Below are 23,065 nucleotides of genomic sequence, written 5' to 3' on the forward strand. Positions count from 1 at the left end.
CATCCTCTCTGTCTCTACTTCCTTTATCTGCCTCATCCTCTCTGTCTCTACTTCATTTATCTGCCACATCCTCTCTGTCTCTACTTCCTTTAGCTGTCACATCCTCTCTGTCTCTACTTCATTTATCTGCCACATCCTCTCTGTCTCTACTTGCTTTATCTGCTCTGCCACATCCTCTCTGTCTCTACTTCCTGTAGCTGCCACATCCTCTCTGTCTCTACTTCCTTTAGCTGCTCTGCCACATCCTCTCTGTCTCTACTTCCTTTATCTGCTACATCCTCTCTGTCTCTACTTCCTTTATCTGCTCTGCCACATCATCTCTGTCTCTACTTCCTTTAGCTGCTCTGCCACATCCTCTCTGTCTCTACTTCCTTTAGCTGCTCTGCCACATCCTCTCTGTCTCTACTTCCTTTAGCTGCCACATCCTCTCTGTCTCTACTTCCTTTAGCTGCTCTGCCACATCCTCTCTCTACTTCCTTTAGCTGCTCTGCCACATCCTCTCTGTCTCTACTTCCTTTAGCTGCTCTGCCACATCCTCTCTGTCTCTACTTCCTTCAGCTGCTCTGCAACATCCTCTCTGTCTCTACTTCCTTCAGCTGCTCTGCCACATCCTCTCTGTCTCTACTTCCTTCAGCTGCTCTGCCACAGCCTCTCTGTCTCTACTTCCTTTAGCTGCTCTGCCACATCCTCTCTGTCTCTACTTCTGTCTCTACTTCCTTTAGCTGCTCTGCCACAGCCTCTCTGTCTCTGATTCAAATGGTTGTGTCAATCAGTCTTGTTGTGTTTCAAGGTGTCGTCTTTTTTTTCTTCTTTTCTTATTATTTTGTTTATTACATCTGTCAATTAACTGCATTAATATTCATGGTAAATTTACAGTACTATGTACCGGTAATATGTACAGGTACTATGTAACAGTACTCTGTAACAGTACTCTGTGACAGTACTATGTAACAGTACTATGTACCAGTAATATGTACCAGTAATATGTGACAGTACTATGTACCAGTACTATGTACCAGTACTATGCGACAGTACTATGTGACAGTACTATGTACCAGTACTATGTGACAGTACTATGTACCAGTACTATGTGACAGTACTATGTACCAGTACTCTGTGGCAGTACTATGTACCAGTACTCTGTGGCAGTACTATGTACCAGTACTATGTGACAGTACTATGTGACAGTACTATGTGACAGTACTATGTACCAGTAATATGTACCAGTACTATGTGACAGTACTCTGTACCAGTACTCTGTGACAGTACTATGTACCAGTACTATGTACCAGTACTATGTACAAGTACTATGTACCAGTACTATGTACAAGTACTATGTACCAGTACTATGTACCAGTACGATGTGACAGTACTCTGTGACAGTACTCTGTGACAGTACTATGTACCAGTACTCTGTGGCAGTATTATGTACAAGTATTATGTACCAGTACTATGTACCAGTACTATGTACCAGTAATATGTACCAGTACTATGTGACAGTACTCTGTACCAGTACTCTGTGACAGCACAACGCACCAGTACTATGTACCAGTAATATGTACCAGTACCATGTGACAGTACTCTGTGACAGTACTATGTACCAGTACTATGTACCGGTAATATGTACCAGTACTATGTACCAGTACTATGTACCGGTACTCTGTGACAGTACTATGTACCGGTGCTCTGTGACAGTACTATGTACCAGTACTATGTACCAGTACTCTGTGACAGTACTCTGTGACAGTACTATGTACCGGTAATATGTACCAGTACTATGTACCGGTAATATGTACCAGTACTATGTACCGGTACTATGTACCAGTACTATGTACCGGTAATATGTACCAGTACTATGCACAGGTAATATGTACCAGTACTATGTACCAGTACTATGTGCCAGTACTACGTACCGGTACTATGTACCAGTACTATGTACCTGTACTGTGTACCAGTGCTATGTACCAGTACTATGTACCGGTAATATGTATCGGTACTATGTACCCGTAATATGTACCAGTAATATGTACCAGTACTATGTACCGGTAATATGTACCAGTACTATGTACCGGTAATATGTACCAGTACTATGTACCGGTACTATGTAATTTGATGATATCAGCTGTATACTTTCTACTTGTTAAAGCTGCAATATGGCACTTTTTTGGGCAACCCGTCCAAATTCACATAGAAATGTGAGTTATAGATCTGTCATTCTCATTGAAAGCCAGTCTAAGAAGCAGTAGATCTGTTCCTATTTTTAAATGTTGTTTTTTGCCTCTTTTACTTCAAACAGCTGGATATATCATATTTTTGATTATGGAAAATATATACCATAGGACCATTTGACCATATGTTCCGGCCCCCTGACCATCCACTCAAGAAAACATGTAGGGTGTTATAGAAGGCTGAAGGACTCAGTGATCCCTGGACTGTAGAGGCTGTTATAGAAGGCTGAAGGACTCAGTGATCCCTGGACTGTAGAGGCTGTTATAGAAGGCTGAAGGACTCAGTGATCCCTGGACTGTAGAGGCTGTTATAGAAGGTTGAAGGACTCAGTGATCCCTGGAATGTAGAGGCTGTTATAGAAGGCTGAAGGACTCAGTGATCCCTGGACTGTAGAGGCTGTTATAGAAGGCTGAAGGACTCAGTGATCCCTGGAATGTAGAGGCTGTTATCGAAGGCTGAAGGACTCCGTGATCCCTGGACTGTAGAGGCTGTTATAGAAGGCTGAAGGACTCAGTGATCCCTGGACTGTAGAGGCTGTTATAGAAGGTTGAAGGACTCTGACCCATCATTCTTTGTACCAGCTCCTCTGACACGTCACATCCCCAACCAAGGCAGCACCATTGACTCTAAACCCTAAACCCTGCTAGTGCTTGCTCACCCTCCTGGGGTGCTCCAACCATTCTGTGAGTTATATGAGATGTCCACTGTTCTGTTACTTTTTCATTAGTAGAAATATATCAACTTTAAAAAATAAATTGTGGTCCTCATCGATATATATAAATCCTAAATCCCCTAGTGGTGCAGCAGGTTAACAGACACGGAGAAGCTAAATGGACATTTGGAGCCGTTGTGGCTCAGTGCCTGTAATGTATGCCTGCCTTATGGGTGGTTTAAGCGGTTTAGCCAGTGAGCTTTTTTAATGACAAAGCTAATGTGATTATGTGAGTGACTGTGGGAAGGGAGTATTGAGGGTTTAAAGGGGGGAAATCTGTTGGCAAAGAGGAATGTAGGAGACTAATCCTATCTGAAAAGTAGAGAGGAGATGCTTCAGAGCTGGACGGTTTTTCTTTTTTCGTGGTATAAATCTGCGGTTCAGACATGCCTGTTGCTCTACCCCTCCTTCTCATATATCCATCGACCTCCTCCCCCTTCCTCCTCAACCTCCTCCCTCCTCAACCTCCCCCTCCTCCCCCCTCCCCCCTCCTCCTCCTTCCTCCTCCACCTCCTCCCCCTCCTCCTCCTTCCTCCTCCATCTCCTCCCCCCCTCCTCCTCCTCCTCCTCCTCCTCCTCCTCCTCTCCCTTCCTCCTCAACCTCCTCCCCCTCCTCCCCTAGCCCGCCTGTAGACAAAAGCCTCAGTAACAGCCTCCATTCTGCCAGAACTCCAGTCCAACGTCCTAACAAGCAGCCACAGTCTCTCCAGCAGCCTTTACAAAGACTGACAGAACAAAAACAGCTAGCAGACAGAACAGGACAGGCAGCAAACTCTGCTGCTACCATGACAACTACCAATACAGTAACTATGTCTGAAAGCAAACCACGAACGATGAAAAACAAAACAAAAAAATCCCATTTTAAATGTATCTCAACTGCAGTAATTGTCACTATAGATGAAACAGTCACTTTTTTGTAAAGTTGAGAAGTTGTCCTGGTAGGGTGAGAATGAGGCGGAAACCAGGTCGATAAATCTTTTAACAACTAAGTATGTCTCCTCGCTATGCTAAGCGCAGAGCTATACATTTAAATGAAGCCTTTAGTTTCATTCCACTCAATTTCATATGTAAATTAGACACTACTATTTTTTTAAGTGAAATGTTTTGAGAGAGAGAGAGAGAGAGAGAGAGAGAGAGAGAGAGATGTTTGTTTTGTAAACAAAGTGCTTTAAAATGTTACCTCTGAAAAAAAACTCTTACTTATTACCTAGTATTACTGTTTAATTAGCGGGAAAAGCATTTTCACTCTGCCGTTGTCAGACGTATTAATTCATTAGTAATTGTTCCATGTTTGTGCCTTGTGTGACGAACACGGACCCAAAAAATCCTGTATTTACTATACTGAGACAATAATTGTAATTTCTAAGCCCAAACTATCTGCCAACTTTAAAAACTAATCTCTACATCCGTGATATCTTTTGTTGTTTTGTTCCCAGGTGGTGTGCAAACACCTTAGCTTTGACCCCAGCAGTGTGTCAGACTACCAGCTGTTAGGGGGTATCTCTGAAGCTGCTAGAGTCTACTACAACTACACAGGAAACTGTCCTTGTCTCAACACCTCCTCTACGGCTACAGGGAACCTGGGCTTCATCGGCTGGTACTACCAGGTAACACAAACTCACAGGTTGTTTCTGAGATGGCACCCTATTCCCTATATAGAGCTCTTGTCAAAGGTAGTGCTCTAATTAGGGAAGAGGGCTCTGGATAAGTAGTGCTCTATAATTAGGGAATAGGCCTCTGGTCAGGTAGTGCTCTAATTAGGGAATAGGCCTCTGGTCAGGTAGTGCTCTAATTAGGGAATAGGGCTCTGGTCAGGTAGTGCTCTATAATTAGGGAATAGGGCTCTGGTCAGGTAGTGCTCTGTAATTAGGGAATAGGGCTCTGGTCAGGTAGTGCTCTGTAATTAGGGAATAGGGCTCTGGTCAGGTAGTGCTCTAATTAGGGAATAGGCCTCTGGTCAGGTAGTGCTCTAATTAGGGAATAGGGCTCTGGTCAGGTAGTGCTCTGTAATTAGGGAATAGGGCTCTGGTCAGGTAGTGCTCTATAATTAGGGAATAGGGCTCTGGTCAGGTAGTGCTCTGTAATTAGGGAATAGGGCTCTGGTCAGGTAGTGCTCTATAATTAGGGAATAGGCCTCTGGTCAGGTAGTGCTCTAATTAGGGAATAGGCCTCTGGTCAGGTAGTGCTCTAATTAGGGAATAGGCCTCTGGTCAGGTAGTGCTCTAATTAGGGAATAGGCCTCTGGTCAGGTAGTGCTCTGTAAAGAGCTAGACTCAGCAACAGGTGGGGGGAGAGGTGTAAATTCACCAGGAATTTAGCTAAAAATGTGTTTCATTTAGGAAATCTGCTCCCAAGTATTCCCACGGATAAAAAAAGAGATGTGATCATGTTTCAATGAGTACGTTTACATGGACAGTAGTACTTGGTTATGAAACTGGTTACGGCATTAGTTATGGCAGAAGGCTGAGTATGGCATTAGTTATGGCAGAAGGCTGAGTATGGCATTAGTTATGGCAGAAGGCTGGTATGGCATTAGTTATGGCAGAAGGCTGAGTATGGCATTAGTTATGGCAGAAGGCTGAGGCATTAGTTATGGCAGAAGGCTGAGTATGGCATTAGTTATGGCAGAAGGCTGAGTATGGCATTAGTTATGGCAGAAGGCTGAGTATGGCATTAGTTATGGCAGAAGGCTGAGTATGGCATTAGTTATGGCAGAAGGCTGAGTATGGCATTAGTTATGGCAGAAGGGAGTATGGCATTAGTTATGGCAGAAGGCTGAGTATGGCATTAGTTATGGCAGAAGGCTGAGTATGGCATTAGTGGCAGAAGGCTGAGTACGGCATTAGTTATGGCAGAAGGCTGAGTATGGCATTAGTTATGGCAGAAGGCTGGTATGGCATTAGTTATGGCAGAAGGCTGAGTATGGCATTAGTTATGGCAGAAGGCTGAGTATGGCATTAGTTATGGCAGAAGGCTGAGTATGGCATTAGTTATGGCAGAAGGCTGAGTATGGCATTAGTTATGGCAGAAGGCTGAGTATGGCATTAGTTATGGCAGAAGGCTGAGTATGGCATTAGTTATGGCAGAAGGCTGAGTATGGCATTAGTTATGGCAGAAGGCTGAGTATGGCATTAGTTATGGCAGAAGGCTGAGTATGGCATTAGTTATGGCAGAAGGCTGAGTACGGCATTAGTTATGGCAGAAGGCTGAGTATGGCATTAGTTATGGCAGAAGGCTGAGTATGGCATTAGTTATGGCAGAAGGCTGAGTATGGCATTAGTTATGGCAGAAGGCTGAGTATGGCATTAGTTATGGCAGAAGGCTGAGTATGGCATTAGTTATGGCAGAAGGCTGAGTATGGCATTAGTTATGGCAGAAGGCTGAGTATGGCATTAGTTATGGCAGAAGGCTGAGTATGGCATTAGTTATGGCAGAAGGCTGAGTATGGCATTAGTCATGTAAACACCATCCTCTGCTCATCTTAACCGGTGTACGGTCAACATCTATAGGAGTAGTTCCCTACCCCTGGAATAGAGAATAGTAGTTCCCTACCCCTGGAATAGAGAATAGTAGTTCCCTACCCCTGGGATAGAGAATAGTAGTTCCCTACCCCTGGGATAGAGAATAGTAGTTCCCTACCCCTGGGATAGAGAATAGTAGTTCCCTACCCCTGGAATAGAGAATAGTAGTTCCCTACCCCTGGGATAGAGAATAGTAGTTCCCTACCCCTGGAATAGAGAACAGTAGTTCCCTACCCCTGGAATAGAGAATAGTAGTTCCCTACCCCTGGAATAGAGAATAGTAGTTCCTACCCCTGGAATAGAGAATAGTAGTTCCCTACCCCTGGAATAGAGAATAGTAGTTCCTACCCCTGGAATAGAGAATAGTAGTTCCCTACCCCTGGAATAGAGAATAGTAGTTCCCTACCCCTGGGATAGAGAATAGTAGTTCCCTACCCCTGGAATAGAGAATAGTAGTTCCCTACCCCTGGAATAGAGAATAGTAGTTCCCTACCCCTTGAATAGAGAATAGTAGTTCCCTACCCCTGGGATAGAGAATAGTAGTTCCCTACCCCTGGAATAGAGAATAGTAGTTCCCTACCCCTGGAATAGAGAATAGTAGTTCCCTACCCCTGGAATAGAGAATAGTAGTTCCCTACCCCTGGGATAGAGAACAGTAGTTCCCTACCCCTGGGATAGAGAACAGTAGTTCCCTACCCTGGGATAGAGAATAGTAGTTCCCTACCCCTGGAATAGAGAATAGTAGTTCCTACCCCTGGAATAGAGAATAGTAGTTCCTACCCCTGGAATAGAGAATAGTAGTTCCCTACCCCTGGGATAGAGAACAGTAGTTCCCTACCCCTGGGATAGAGAATAGTAGTTCCTACCCCTGGGATAGAGAATAGTAGTTCCCTACCCCTGGGATAGAGAATAGTAGTTCCCTACCCCTGGAATAGAGAATAGTAGTTCCTACCCCTGGAATAGAGAATAGTAGTTCCCTACCCCTGGAATAGAGAATAGTAGTTCCCTACCCCTGGAATAGAGAATAGTAGTTCCCTACCCCTGGAATAGAGAATAGTAGTTCCCTACCCCTGGAATAGAGAATAGTAGTTCCCTACCCCTGGAATAGAGAATAGTAGTTCCCTACCCCTGGAATAGAGAATAGTAGTTCCCTACCCCTGGAATAGAGAATAGTAGTTCCCTACCCCTGGAATAGAGAATAGTAGTTCCCTACCCCTGGAATAGAGAATAGTAGTTCCCTACCCCTGGAATAGAGAATAGTAGTTCCCTACCCCTGGAATAGAGAATAGTAGTACCTACCCCTGGGATAGAGAATGTAGAATAGAGAATAGTAGTTCCCTACCCCTAGAGAATAGTAGACCCCTGGAATAGAGAATAGTAGTTTCCTACCCTTGGAATAGAGAATAGTAGGTCCTACCCCTGGGATAGAGAATAGTAGTTCCCTACCCCTGGGATAGAGAATAGCAGTCCCTACCCCTGGAATAGAGAATAGTAGTTCCCTACCCCTGGAATAGAGAATAGTAGGTCCTACCCCTGGAATAGAGAATAGTATAGTCCTCTATATGGAGAATGTTAGTCTGGTCCTCTATATGGACCCTCTAGTCTGGTCCTCTAGTCTGGTCCTCTATATGGACCCTGTAGTCTGGTCCTCTAGTCTGGTCCTCTATATGGACCCTCTAGTCTGGTCCTCTATATGGACCCTCTAGTCTGGCCCTCTAGTCTGGTCCTCTATATGGACCCTCTAGTCTGGTCCTCTAGTCTGGTCCTCTATATGGACCCTGTTAGTCTGGTCCTCTATATGGACCCTCTAGTCTGGCCCTCTAGTCTGGCCCTCTAGTCTGGTCCTCTATATGGACCCTCTAGTCTGGTCCTCTATATGGAACCTCTAGTCTGGTCCTCTAGTCTGGTCCTCTAGTCTGGTCCTCTATATGGACCCTCTAGTCTGGTCCTCTATATGGACCCTCTAGTCTAGTCCTCTAGTCTGGTCCTCTATATGGAACCTCTAGTCTGGTCCTCTAGTCTGGTCCTCTATATGGACCCTGTTAGCCTGGTCCTCTAGTCTGGTCCTCTAGTCTGGTCCTCTAGTCTGGCCTCTATATGGACCCTGTTAGTCTGGTCCTCTAGTCTGGTCCTCTAGTCTGGTCCTCTAGTCTGGTCCTCTAGTCTGGTCCTCAAGCCTGGTCCTCAAGCCTGGTCCTCTATATGGACCCTGTTAGCCTGGTCCTCTTGTCTGGTCCTCTAGTCTGGTCCTCTATATGGACCCTGTTAGCCTGGTCCTAGTCTGGTCCTCTAGTCTGGTCCTCTAGTCTGGTCCTCTAGTCTGGTCCTCTATATGGACCCTGTTAGTCTGGTCCTCTAGTCTGGTCCTCTAGTCTGGTCCTCTAGTCTGGTCCTCTAGTCTGGTCCTCTAGTCTGGTCCTCAAGCCTGGTCCTCTAGCCTGGTCCTCTATATGGACCCTGTTAGCCTGGTCCTCTAGTCTGGTCCTCTAGTCTGGTCCTCTATATGGACCCTGTAGTCTGGTCCTCTAGTCTGGACCTCTATATGGGACCTCTAGTCTGGTCCTCTATATGGACCCTCTAGTCTGGTCCTCTAGTCTGGTCCTCTATATGGACCCTCTAGTCTGGTCCTCTAGTCTGGTCCTCTAGTCTGGTCCTCTATATGGACCCTGTAGTCTGGTCCTCTATATGGACCCTGTTAGCCTGGTCCTCTAGTCTGGTCCTCTAGTCTGGTCCTCTAGTCTGGTCCTCTAGTCTGGTCCTCTATATGGACCCTCTAGTCTGGTCCTCTAGTCTGGTCCTCTAGTCTGGTCCTCTAGTCTGGTCCTCTAGTCTGGTCCTCTAGTCTGGTCCTCAATGGCCTGGTCCTCTAGCCTGGTCCTCTATATGGACCCTGTTAGCCTGGTCCTCTAGTCTGGTCCTCTTGTCTGGTCCTCTAGTCTGGTCCTCTATATGGACCCTGTTAGCCTGGCCCTCTAGTCTGGCCCTCTAGTCTGGTCCTCTAGTCTGGTCCTCTAGTCTGGTCCTCTATATGGACCCTCTAGTCTGGTACTCTAGTCTGGCCCTCTAGTCTGGTTCTCTATATGGACCCTGTTAGTCTGGTCCTCTAGTCTGGTCCTCTAGTCTGGTCCTCTATATGGACCCTGTAGTCTGGTCCTCTATATGGACCCTGTAGTCTGGTCCTCTAGTATGGACCCTATAGTGGGTCCTCTAGTCTGGTCCTCTATATGGACCCTCTAGTCTGGTCCTCTAGTCTGGTCCTCTATATGGACCCTCTAGTCTGGTCCTCTAGTCTGGTCCTCTATATGGGTCCTCTAGTCTGGTCCTCTATATGGACCCTCTAGTCTGTCCTCTAGTCTGGTCCTCTATATGGAACCTCTAGTCTGGTCCTCTAGTCTGGTCCTCTATATGGAACATCTAGTCTGGTCCTCTAGTCTGGTCCTCTATATGGACCCTGTTAGCCTGGTCCTCTAGTATGGTCCTCTAGTCTGGTCCTCTATATGGACCCTGTTAGTCTGGTCCTCTAGTCTGGTCCTCAAGCCTGGTCCTCAAGCCTGGTCCTCTAGCCTGGTCCTCTATATGGACCCTGTAGTCTGGTCCTCTAGTCTGGACCTCTATATGGGACCTCTAGTCTGGTCCTCTATATGGACCCTCTAGTCTGGTCCTCTAGTCTGGTCCTCTATATGGACCCTGTAGTCTGGGTCTCTATATGGACCCTGTAGTCTGGTCCTCTATATGGACCCTGTAGTCTGGTCCTCTAGTCTGGTCCTCTAAATGGACCCTGTAGTCTGGTCCTCTAGTCTGGTCCTCGAGTCTGGTCCTCTATATGGACCCTGTTAGCCTGGTCCTCTAGATGGACCTTGTTAGCCTATGCAGTAAAATGTTTAGATGTCTGAAGAGCAGTAGGTCACCTTGGTTTCAGTCCTTAACAGCTCCTTTCCTCCTCTTCCTCCCCCAGGCGTGTACAGAGATGGTGATGCCACTCTGCACTGATGGGGTGCAGGACATGTTTGAGCCCCAGGACTGGAACTTCCAGGCCTTCTCAGATGAGTGCAACTCCCTGTTCGGGGTTCGTCCTCGGGCTGACTGGGCAGCGACCGTCTACGGAGGACTGGACATCGCGTCTCACAGCAACATCATCTTCAGGTAAACTAACACCTGCTGATTTTACTGAGCGAGGGACAGAAGATTTACCTGTGACCATGTAACTGGAGATTGCGACTGAAATTGTTCCCCGGACACGTCAATCTAACTTGGACCATGCCTTAGTACAGCCCTCGTCATGTGTTATTCACGGTAATCAACAGGTTCTCATGTCTTAATGCTTAAATAATACACTGTTACCCAATATAGGTTCAGCCATCTTAATTTATACACTGTTACCCAATAGAGGTTCAGCCATCTTAATTAAAACACTGTTACCCAATAGAGGTTCAGCCATCTTAATTAAAACACTGTTACCCAATAGAGGTTCAGCCATCTTAATTAAAACACTGTTACCCAATAGAGGTTTAGTCATCTTAAATAATACACTGTTAGCCAGAGGTTCAGTCATCTTAAATAATACCCTGCTGTTCTCTGGATCCAGGATGCTGATTGGACAAGCAGCATTCCAAGCCGTGCTGTTTTGGCCGTTACATGAGCACTATGCCAGTAAACAGTTTCCATCTGAAATGATCACTGCGCCTCCATAAGAATATCATGGTCATAGATGTGGTGAAGGAGTCAGTGGAACGAAGACATTCCATTGTCCAGACGTTCCATTGACCAGACGTTCCATTGTCCAGACGTTCCATTGACCAGACGTTCCATTGTCCAGATGTTCCATTGACCAGATGTTCCATTGACCAGATGTTCCATTGTCCAGACTCTCCATTGATCAGACGTTCCATTGACCAGACGTTCCATTGTCCAGACTCTCCATTGTCCAGACTCTCCATTGTCCAGACTCTCCATTGACCAGACGTTCCATTGACCAGACGTTCCATTGACCAGACGTTCCATTGACCAGACGTTCCATTGACCAGACGTTCCATTGACCAGACGTTCCATGGATCAGACGTTCCATGGATCAGGCGTTCCATGGATCAGACGTTCCATGGATCAGACGTTCCATTGTCCAGACGTTCCATTGTCCAGACGTTCCATTGACCAGACGTTCCATTGACCAGACGTTCCATTGACCAGACGTTCCATTGACCAGACGTTCCATGGACCAGACGTTCCATGGATCAGACGTTCCATGGATCAGACGTTCCATGGTCCAGACGTTCCATGGATCAGACGTTCCATGGATCAGACGTTCCATTGTCCAGACGTTCCATTGTCCAGACGTTCCATTGTCCAGACGTTCCATTGTCCAGACGTTCCATTGTCCAGACGTTCCATTGTCCAGACGTTCCATTGTCCAGACGTTCCATTGACCAGACGTTCCATTGACCAGATTGGCTCACATTCAACAAATCTGATCTAACAAAGTGGATATTCGTCATATGCTACATGATTTGTGTAGTGTAACAGGCCCACAATATGGTTACTTAAGTCCGATTTGGATATACAGTTGAAGTCGGAAGTTTACGTACACTTAGGTTGGAGTCATTAAAACTCGTATTTCAACCACTCCACAAATTTCTTCTTAACAAACTATAGTTTTGGCAAGTCGGTTAGGACATCTACTTTGTAATCTACTTGTACACAAGTAATTTTTCCAACAATTGTTTACAGACTGATTATTTCACTTATCATTCACTATCACAATTCCAGTGGGTCAGAAGTGGCAGCATCATGTTGTGGGGGTGCTTTGCTGCAGGAGGGACTGGTGCACTTCACAAAATAGATGGCGAAAATGATGTGGATATATTGAAGCAACATCTGAAGACATCAGTCAGGAAGTTAAAGCTTGGTCACAAATGTGTCTTCCAAATGGACAATGACCCCAAGCATCCTTCCAAAGTTGTGGCAAAATGGCTTAAGGATAACAAAGTCAAGGTATTGGAGTGGCCATCACAAAGCTCTGACCTCAATCCTATAGACAATTTATGGGCAGAACTGAAAAAGCGTGTGCGAGCAAGGAGGCCTACAAACCTGACTCAGTTACACCAGCTCTGTCAGGAGGAATGGGCCAAAACTCACCCAATTTATTGTGGGAAGCTTGTGGAAAGCAACCTGAAACATTTGACCCAAGTTAAACAATTTAAAGGCAATGCTACCAAATACTAATTATGTGTATGTAAACTTCTGACCCACTGGGAATGTGATGAAAGAAATAAAAGCTGAAATAAATCATTCTCCACTATCATTCTGACAATTCACATTGTTAAATAAAGTGGTGATCCTAACTGACCTAAAACAGGGAATATTTACTGGAATTAAATGTCAGGAATTGTGAATAACTGAGTTGAAATGTATTTGACTGAGTTGTATGTAAACTTCTGACTTAAACCGTTTTTGCTGCATAACAGCTCCAAATCAAATTTTATTACTGATAAAACAGTTGTAGTAGACCTCACATTGAAATGCTTACAAGCCTCTAACCAACGAAGCTGTTTAAAAAAAATACGAATAAGAAATAAAAGTAACAAGTAATTAAAGAGCGGTAGCAAAATAACAATAGTGAGACTAAAAACAGACTATATACAGAGGAAGTGGCTGCTAAATGCTAACTCCCCTCCGCGTAAGCTGGTTAGTATAGCTAGCATACAGAAATCAGTGGTGGTAGTCAGTCGTTTTTTAACTGTAATGCCTTTGTTTGGTGACGATAACATACATGTGTTTGGGTTGACATCCATACAAGCATTACACTCTGATTTTAACCTCAACATAATGTGAAATACACATATACACAATATTCTAAATGTAGGCTAATTTGGGTCGGGGGGAATAAGGAGATTCGGTATCATTCTCCCACAGTATCTTTCCCCCATGCGTTTCCATGGCAATTCCATTGTTTTGATTTACCACATCTACAGTATGTTGCTGTCTGAATCCTCTCGGGTGTTTATCTCAACTCACACATTATTTCCCCTGGCTTCCAGTCGAGTATTTAGTTTGGTACAGCGGGGGTTAATATAAACATTTAGTTTGGTACAGTGGGGGTTAATATAAACCTAGCATTTAGTTTGGTACAGCGGGGGTTAATATAAGCATTTAGTTTGGTACAGCGGGGGTTAATATAAACCTAGCATTTAGTTTGGTACAGCGGGGGTTAATATAAGCATTTAGTTTGGTACAGCGGGGGTTAATATAGCATTTAGTTTGGTACAGCGGGGGTTAATATAAGCATTTAGTTTGGTACAGCAGGGTTTAATATAGTATTTAGTTTGGTACAGCGGGGGTTAATATAAACCCAGCATTTAGTTTGGTACAGCGGGGTTAATTTCAGCATTTAGTTTGGTACAGCGGGGTTAATATCAGCATTTAGTTTGGTACAGCGGGGTTTATATAAACATTTAGTTTGGTACAGTGGGGGTTAATATAAACATTTAGTTTGGTACAGCGGGGGTTAATATAAACCCAGCATTTAGTTTGGTACAGTGGGGGTTTATATAAACATTTAGTTTGGTACAGTGGGGGTTAATATAAACCTAGCATTTAGTTTGGTACAGCAGGGTTAAAATAAGCTTAGCATTTAGTTTGGTACAGCGGGGGTTAATATAAGCATTTAGTTTGGTACAGCGGGGGTTAATATAAGCATTTAGTTTGGTACAGCGGGGGTTAATTTAACATTTAGTTTGGTACAGCGGGGGTTAATATAAACCTCGCTGTCTGACCTCGGAAACAATGTTTAACTTTTGAATTTCGATATCTGTACCATACATAGAATGAATGAATGGTTCCCAGACACGACAACTTTTTCCTGAGCCAGTCGAAATCACACATCGTCATTATCATGGACATATCCAAGTAAATGCCAATAGAAAAAAATGGCTCAAAGAAAGGAAAATGCAGCTAGTGTTGTGTAATTCCAGTTATTTTAATATGTTGGCAACAGTTTTAGGCACACGTCGGGCCAAACATTTAAGGCTATCACGTCGGGCCGAAGAAGGCCATTTTCCTGTGACTCTATTCATGATACAGCACTGCCTCTTACCTGTGACCTTATTCATGATACAGCACTGCCTCTTACCTGTGACTGTATTAATGCTACAGCACTGCCTCTTACCTGTATTCATGATGCAGCACTGCCTCTTACCTGTGACCTTATTCATGATACAGCACTGCCTCTTACCTGTGACTGTATTCATGATACAGCACTGCCTCTTATCTGTGACTGTATTCATGATACAGCACTGCCTCTTACCTGTGACTGTATTCATGATACAGCACTGCCTCTTACCTGTGACTCTATTCATGATACAGCACTGCCTCTTACCTGTGACTGTATTCATGATACAGCACTGCCTCTTACCTGTGACTGTATTCATGATACAGCACTGCCTCTTACCTGTGACTGTATTCATGATACAGCACTGCCTCTTACCTGTGACTGTATTCATGATACAGCACTGCCTCTTACCTGTGACTGTATTCATGATACAGCACTGCCTCTTACCTGTGACTCTATTCATGATGCAGCACTGCCTCTTACCTGTGACTGTATTCATGATACAGCACTGCCTCTTACCTGTGACTCTATTCATGATACAGCACTGCCTCTTACCTGTGACTGTATTCATGATACAGCACTGCCTCTTACCTGTGACTGTATTCATGATACAGCACTGCCTCTTACCTGGGACTCTATTCACGATGCAGCACTGCCTCTTACCTGTGACTGTATTCATGATACAGCACTGCCTCTTACCTGTGACTGTATTCATGATACAGCACTGCCTCTTACCTGTGACTGTATTCATGATACAGCACTGCCTCTTACCTGTGACTGTATTCATGATACAGCACTGCCTCTTACCTGTGACTGTATTCATGATACAGCACTGCCTCTTACCTGTGACTGTATTCATGATACAGCACTGCCTCTTACCTGTGACTGTATTCATGATACAGCACTGCCTCTTACCTGTATTCATGATACAGCACTGCCTCTTACCTGTGACCTTATTCATGATGCAGCACTGCCTCTTACCTGTGACTGTATTCATGATACAGCACTGCCTCTTACCTGTGACTGTATTCATGCTACAGCACTGCCTCTTACCTGTGACTGTATTCATGATACAGCACTGCCTCTTACCTGTGACTCTATTAATGCTACAGCACTGCCTCTTACCTGTGACTGTATTCATGATACAGCACTGCCTCTTACCTGTGACTGTATTCATGATACAGCACTACCTCTTACCTGTGACTGTATTAATGCTACAGCACTGCCTCTTACCTGTATTATAGTATTGTAGGTTAAGCCTGATGTTATTCCATGTAGGTTAAGCCTGATGTTATTCCATGTAGGTTAAGCCTGATGTTTTTCCATGTAGGTTAAGCCTGATGTCATTCCATGTAGGTTAAGCCTGATGTTATTCCATGTAGGTTAAGCCTGATGTTATTCCATGTAGGTTAAGCCTGATGTTATTCCATGTAGGTTAAGCCTGATGTTATTCCATGTAGGTTAAGCCTGATGTTATTCCATGTAGGTTAAGCCTGATGTTTTTCCATGTAGGTTAAGCCTGATGTTTTTCCATGTAGGTTAAGCCTGATGTTATTCCATGTAGGTTAAGCCTGATGTTTTTCCATGTAGGTTAAGCCTGATGTTATTCCATGTAGGTTAAGCCTGATGTTATTCCATGTAGGTTAAGCCTGATGTTATTCCATGTAGGTTAAGCCTGAAGTTTTTCCATGTAGGTTAAGCCTGATGTTATTCCATGTAGGTTAAGCCTGATGTTATTCCATGTTAACTCTGCTTCACCGTTTGATCCTCCTTCCTTATGCGATTGGTTGATCCCTCTCCTCTAAACTCTTACAGTAACGGCGGACTGGACCCGTGGTCAAGTGGTGGGGTGACCCGAAACATCTCGGACTCGGTGGTTGCCATAGTGATACCTGACGGAGCTCACCACCTGGACCTACGCTACAACAACGAGTATGACCCTCACACCGTCCTCTCAGCCCGCATCCAGGAGGTGGAATACTTCAAACTGTGGATCACACAGGCCAGGAAACTACAAATACCAGGTTAAATCAGTCTGAACAACAACTGCAAGGCTAAATCATTCTGAACTACAACTACCAGGTTAAATCACTCTGAACTACACTTCCCATGCTAAGTCACTCTGAACTACAACTACCAAGCTAAATCACTCTGGATTACAACTCCCATGCTAAGTCACTCTGAACTACAACTACCAAGCTAAATCACTCTGGATTACAACTCCCATGCTAAGTCACTCTGAACTACAACTCCCAGGTTAAATCACTCTGAACTACAATTACTAAATCAAGCAGAACTAAAACTGCCAGACTAAATCACTCTGAACTTAAACACCTAGGGTTAGCCTGAAATGTCACCCTATTCCCTATATAGTGCACTACTTTTATCCAGGACCCCCTAGGACTCTGGTCATAAGTAGGGCACTAGATGCAGCCCCAGCCTCTCAAACTACCTGAAGCTGAAAGACCATAGCATATAACATGTGGCTTTGTTGCAATGCCCTCTCTAGCATACTACTAAGAAGGGAGCAATGTACTGAACGTGTATTCTAAGTGATATGCTAGTGTGGACATTGAAACTAAGGCTTTTGTTTGCATCCCAAAAGTGACCCTATTCCCTATATAGTGCACTACTTTTGACCAGAGCCCATATCGACCCTGTTTAAAAAGGAGTGCACTATGTAGGGAATAGGATGCCATATAATACCAATGTTCTCTACCACGAGAATGTACTGATGTATGTTCAGTGGAATATTGTTTTTCAGATGTGTTGAGTTTAAGGAAGATCTACTTACACCAATAATCAGGTTTAGTTAAGTAACTATTTCAATGTTGATTTGTTGATTTCAATGATTGTTTACAGTGTTCTCTGTTTCGTGCCAAAGTCTCTTTTTTTTTAACGAGTGTCAGAAAGGGCTAGAATATCAAATGTTAAAAACAAAAGAAATATTTTCTTAATTTGAAAATTAAAGACATTTTCACATAACACCAGATTAGATCATTCAGTTACAGTATTTATGAATTGTGTTTAATTGAAGTTTGATAGCTTACACAAACTGTACATCAGAACAACAATTGTGTTTATTGGATAATTAGTACAAAAAAAATATTTATTTAACAACTCTCAGGAAAAACGTATGCTTTTTTTGTTGTTAGTGTTTACAATTCGTTGTAATTGACCATTTCTGTTAATGGATAAAACAATTGATAACATTCACTTGTAGTTTTTATACTACGGCCTGAGTTGTATTTGGTCCAGAAATTGACCCATATTTAACCACGGCAGCAGAAGGGCTGGACCCAGCAGTGTCTCTCAATGTCGTGTTAACATGTTTCATTGACTTTAATGGTTGTGGCTGTTCAGTAATATCCCTTTAATGGCTGCGGCTGTTCAGTAATATCCCTTTAATGGCTGCGGCTGTTCAGTAATATCCCTTTAATGGCTGCGGCTGTTCAGTAATATCCCTTTAATGGCTGCGGCTGTTAAGTAATATCCCTTTAATGGCTGTGGCTGTTCAGTAATATCCCTTTAATGGTTATGGCTGTTCAGTAATATCCCTTTAATGGCTGCGGCTGTTCAGTAATATCCCTTTAATGGCTGTGGCTGTTCAGTAATATCCCTTTAATGGTTATGGTTGTTCAGTAATATCCCTTTAATGGCTGTGGCTGTTCAGTAATATCCCTTTAATGGTTATGGCTGTTCAGTAATATCCCTTTAATGGCTGTGGCTGTTCAGTAATATCCCTTTAATGGTTATGGCTGTTCAGTAATATCCCTTTAATGGCTGTGGCTGTTCAGTAATATCCCTTTAATGGCTGCGGCTGTTCAGTAATATCCCTTTAATGGCTGTGGCTGTTCAGTAATATCCCTTTAATGGCTGTGGCTGTTCAGTAATATCCTTTAATGGCTGTGGCTGTTCAGTAATATCCCTTTAATGGCTGCGGCTGTTCAGTAATATCCCTTTAATGGCTGTGGCTGTTCAGTAATATCCCTTTAATGGTTATGGTTGTTCAGTAATATCCCTTTAATGGCTGTGGCTGTTCAGTAATATCCCTTTAATGGTTATGGCTGTTCAGTAATATCCCTTTAATGGCTGCGGCTGTTCAGTAATATCCCTTTAATGGCTGCGGCTGTTCAGTAATATCCCTTTAATGGCTGTGGCTGTTAAGTAATATCCCTTTAATGGCTGCGGCTGTTCAGTAATATCCCTTTAATGGCTGTGGCTGTTCAGTAATATCCCTTTAATGGCTGCGGCTGTTCAGTAATATCCCTTTAATGGCTGCGGCTGTTCAGTAATATCCCTTTAATGGCTATGGCTGTTCAGTAATATCCCTTTAATGGCTGTGGCTGTTCAGTAATATCCCTTTAATGGCTGCGGCTGTTCAGTAATATCCCTTTAATGGCTGTGGCTGTTAAGTAATATCCCTTTAATGGCTGCGGCTGTTCAGTAATATCCCTTTAATGGCTGTGGCTGTTCAGTAATATCCCTTTAATGGCTGTGGCTGTTCAGTAATATCCCTTTAATGGTTATGGCTGTTCAGTAATATCCCTTTAATGGCTGTGGCTGTTCAGTAATATCCCTTTAATGGCTGTGGCTGTTCAGTAATATCCCTTTAATGGCTGCGGCTGTTCAGTAATATCCCTTTAATGGCTGTGGCTGTTCAGTAATATCCCTTTAATGGTTATGGCTGTTCAGTAATATCCCTTTAATGGCTGTGGCTGTTCAGTAATATCCCTTTAATGGTTATGGTTGTTCAGTAATATCCCTTTAATGGTTATGGTTGTTCAGTAATATCCCTTTAATGGCTGTGGCTGTTAAGTAATATCCCTTTAATGGCTGCGGCTGTTCAGTAATATCCCTTTAATGGTTATGGTTGTTCAGTAATATCCCTTTAATGGCTGTGGCTGTTAAGTAATATCCCTTTAATGGCTGCGGCTGTTCAGTAATATCCCTTTAATGGCTGTGGCTGTTCAGTAATATCCCTTTAATGGCTGTGGCTGTTCAGTAATATCCCTTTAATGGTTATGGCTGTTCAGTAATATCCCTTTAATGGCTGTGGCTGTTCAGTAATATCCCTTTAATGGCTGTGGCTGTTCAGTAATATCCCTTTAATGGCTGTGGCTGTTAAGTATTATCCCTTTAATGGCTGTGGCTGTTAAGTAATATCCCTTTAATGGCTGCGGCTGTTCAGTAATATCCCTTTAATGGCTGTGGCTGTTCAGTAATATCCCTTTAATGGTTGTGGCTGTTCAGTAATATCCCTTTAATGGCTGTGGCTGTTCAGTAATATCCCTTTAATGGCTGTGGCTGTTAAGTAATATCCCTTTAATGGCTGTGGCTGTTAAGTAATATCCCTTTAATGGCTGTGGCTGTTCAGTAATATCCCTTTAATGGCTGTGGCTGTTAAGTAATATCCCTTTAATGGCTGCGGCTGTTCAGTAATATCCCTTTAATGGCTGTGGCTTTTAAGTAATATCCCTTTAATGGCTGTGGCTGTTAAGTAATATCCCTTTAATGGCTGTGGCTGTTAAGTAATATCCCTTTAATGGCTGTGGCTGTTCAGTAATATCCCTTTAGTGTCTTACTGCTATTGTCATGTGTTGTTCCCAGATTAAAAGTTGTTATTTTGATACTGTTTTTGTCTATCTTGTCAACTCTAAACGGAATACTTGCTAAATAAATAATGTGTATTCTACACTGAACATTCGAAAAGATATTGACATTTGATGGACGAGTCATTGGCGTGACAATCATTCATATGTAAACATGCTGAACATCAAAGGGCTGCTTCTATAATCTATATATTCATCCTGTCACACTGAGCGTTCCCTTTAACACTGAGCGTTCCCCGTCACACTGAGCGTTCCCTTTAACACTGAGCGTTCCCCGTCACACTGAGCGTTCCCTTTAACACTGAGTGTTCCCTTTAACACTGAGCATTCCCCGTCACACTGAGCGTTCCCCGTCACACTGAGCGTTCCCCGTCACACTGAGCGTTCCCCGTCACACTGAGCGTTCCCCGTCACACTGAGCGTTCCCCGTCACACTGAGCGTTCCCCTTAACACTGAGCGTTCCCCTTAACACTGAGCGTTCCCCTTAACACTGAGCGTTCCCTTTAACACTGAGCGTTCCCTTTAACACTGAGCGTTCCCTTTAACACTGAGCGTTCACTGTCACACTGAGCGTTCCCTGTCACACTGAGCGTTCCCTGTCACACTGAGCGTTCCCTTTAACACCGAGCGTTCCCTTTAACACTGAGCGTTCCCTGTCACACTGAGCGTTCCCTGTCACACTGAGCGTTCCCTGTCACACGGAGCGTTCCCTGTCACACGGAGCGTTCCCTTTAACACTGAGCGTTCCCTGTCACACTGAGCGTTCCCTGTCACACTGAGCGTTCCCTGTCACACGGAGCGTTCCCTGTCACATGGAGAGTTCCCTTCAACACTGAGCGTTCCCTTTAACACTGAGCGTTCCCTTTAACACTGAGCGTTCCCTTTAACACTGAGCGTTCCCTTTAACACTGAGCGTTCCCCTTAACACTGAGCGTTCCCTTTAACACTGAGCGTTCCCCTTAACACTGAGCGTTCCCCTTAACACTGAGCGTTCCCTTTAACACTGAGCGTTCCCTTTAACACTGAGCGTTCCCTGTCACACTGAGCGTTCCCTTTAACACTGAGCGTTCCCTTTAACACTGAGCGTTCCCTGTCACACTGAGCGTTCCCTGTCACACTGAGCGTTCCCTTTAACACTGAGCGTTCCCTTTAACACTGAGCGTTCCCTGTCACACTGAGCGTTCCCTTTAACACTGAGCGTTCCCTGTCACACTGAGCGTTCCCTGTCACACTGAGCGTTCCCTTTAACACTGAGCGTTCCCTTTAACACTGAGCGTTCCCTGTCACACTAAGCGTTCCCTTTAACACTGAGCGTTCCCTGTCACACTGAGCGTTCCCTGTCACACTGAGCGTTCCCTGTCACACGGAGCGTTCCCTGTCACACGGAGCGTTCCCTTCAACACTGAGCGTTCCCCGTCACACTGAGCGTTCCCCGTCACACTGAGCGTTCCCTTTAACACTGAGCGTTCCCTTTAACACTGAGCGTTCCCTTTAACACTGAGCTTTCCCGTCACACTGAGCTTTCCCCGTCACACTGAGCGTTCCCCGTCACACTGAGCGTTCCCCGTCACACTGAGCGTTCCCCGTCACACTGAGCGTTCCCCGTCACACTGAGCGTTCCCTTTAACACTGAGCGTTCCCCTTAACACTGAGCGTTCCCCGTCACACTGAGCGTTCCCCGTCACACTGAGCGTTCCCTTTAACACTGAGCGTTCTCTGTCACACTGAGCGTTCCCTTTAACACTGAGCGTTCCCTTTAACACTGAGCGTTCCCCTTAACACTGAGCGTTCCCTTTAACACTGAGCGTTCCCTGTCACACTGAGCGTTCCCTGTCACACTGAGCGTTCCCTTTAACACTGAGCGTTCCCTTTAACACTGAGCGTTCCCTGTCACACTGAGCGTTCCCTTTAACACTGAGCGTTCCCTGTCACACTGAGCGTTCCCTGTCACACGGAGCGTTCCCTGTCACACGGAGCGTTCCCTGTCACACGGAGCGTTCCCTTCAACACTGAGCGTTCCCCGTCACACTGAGCGTTCCCCGTCACACTGAGCGTTCCCCGTCACACTGAGCGTTCCCGTCACACTGAGCGTTCCCTTTAACACTGAGCGTTCCCTTTAACACTGAGCGTTCCCTTTAACACTTAGCGTTCCCTTTAACACTGAGCGTTCCCTATAACACTGAGCGTTCCCGTCACACTGAGCGTTCCCCGTCACACTGAGCGTTCCCCGTCACACTGAGCGTTCCCGTCACACTGAGCGTTCCCCGTCACACTGAGCGTTCCCCGTCACACTGAGCGTTCCCGTCACACTGAGCGTTCCCGTCACACTGAGCGTTCCCGTCACACTGAGCGTTCCCTTTAACACTGAGCGTTCCCCGTCACACTGAGCGTTCCCCGTCACACTGAGCGTTCCCCGTCACACTGAGCGTTCCCTTTAACACTGAGCGTTCTCTGTCACACTGAGCGTTCCCTTTAACACTGAGCGTTCCCCTTAACACTGAGCGTTCCCTTTAACACTGAGCGTTCCCTGTCACACTGAGCGTTCCCTTTAACACTGAGCGTTCCCTTTAACACTGAGAGTTCCCTTTAACACTGAGATTTCCCTTTAACACTGAGAGTTCCCTTTAACACTGAGCATTCCCCGCCACACTGAGCGTTCCCGGCCACACTGAGCGTTCCCGCCCACACTGAGCGTTCTCTGTCACACGGAGCGTTCCCCGTCACACTGAGCGTTCCCCGCCACACTGAGAGTTCCCCGCCACACTGAGCGTTCCCCGCCACACTGAGCGTTCCCCGCCACACTGAGCGTTCCCGGCCACACTGAGCGTTCCCGGCCACACTGAGCGTTCCCGGCCACACTGAGCGTTCTCTGTCACACGGAGCGTTCCC

The 23,065-nt window shown here is 45.0% G+C and overlaps 1 protein-coding gene across 1 annotated transcript in view; it reads left to right on the forward strand.

The window, feature by feature from the left end:
- Positions 1–20,269, forward strand: part of LOC112265996 (prolylcarboxypeptidase (angiotensinase C)) — a 42,590-nt gene extending 22,321 nt beyond the window's left edge. Inside the window, exons 7-9 of the mRNA XM_042296532.1 lie at positions 4,378–4,548; positions 10,418–10,605; positions 16,379–20,269. Of these exons, the coding sequence (XP_042152466.1) occupies positions 4,378–4,548; positions 10,418–10,605; positions 16,379–16,592 (573 nt within the window). The 3' untranslated portion in view covers positions 16,593–20,269. The remainder of the gene's footprint in view (positions 1–4,377; positions 4,549–10,417; positions 10,606–16,378) is intronic.
- Positions 20,270–23,065: the final 2,796 nt, after the last annotated feature.

This window comes from Oncorhynchus tshawytscha, linkage group LG13 (assembly GCF_018296145.1).
Source record: "Oncorhynchus tshawytscha isolate Ot180627B linkage group LG13, Otsh_v2.0, whole genome shotgun sequence".
Classification (NCBI taxonomy): domain Eukaryota; kingdom Metazoa; phylum Chordata; class Actinopteri; order Salmoniformes; family Salmonidae; genus Oncorhynchus; species Oncorhynchus tshawytscha.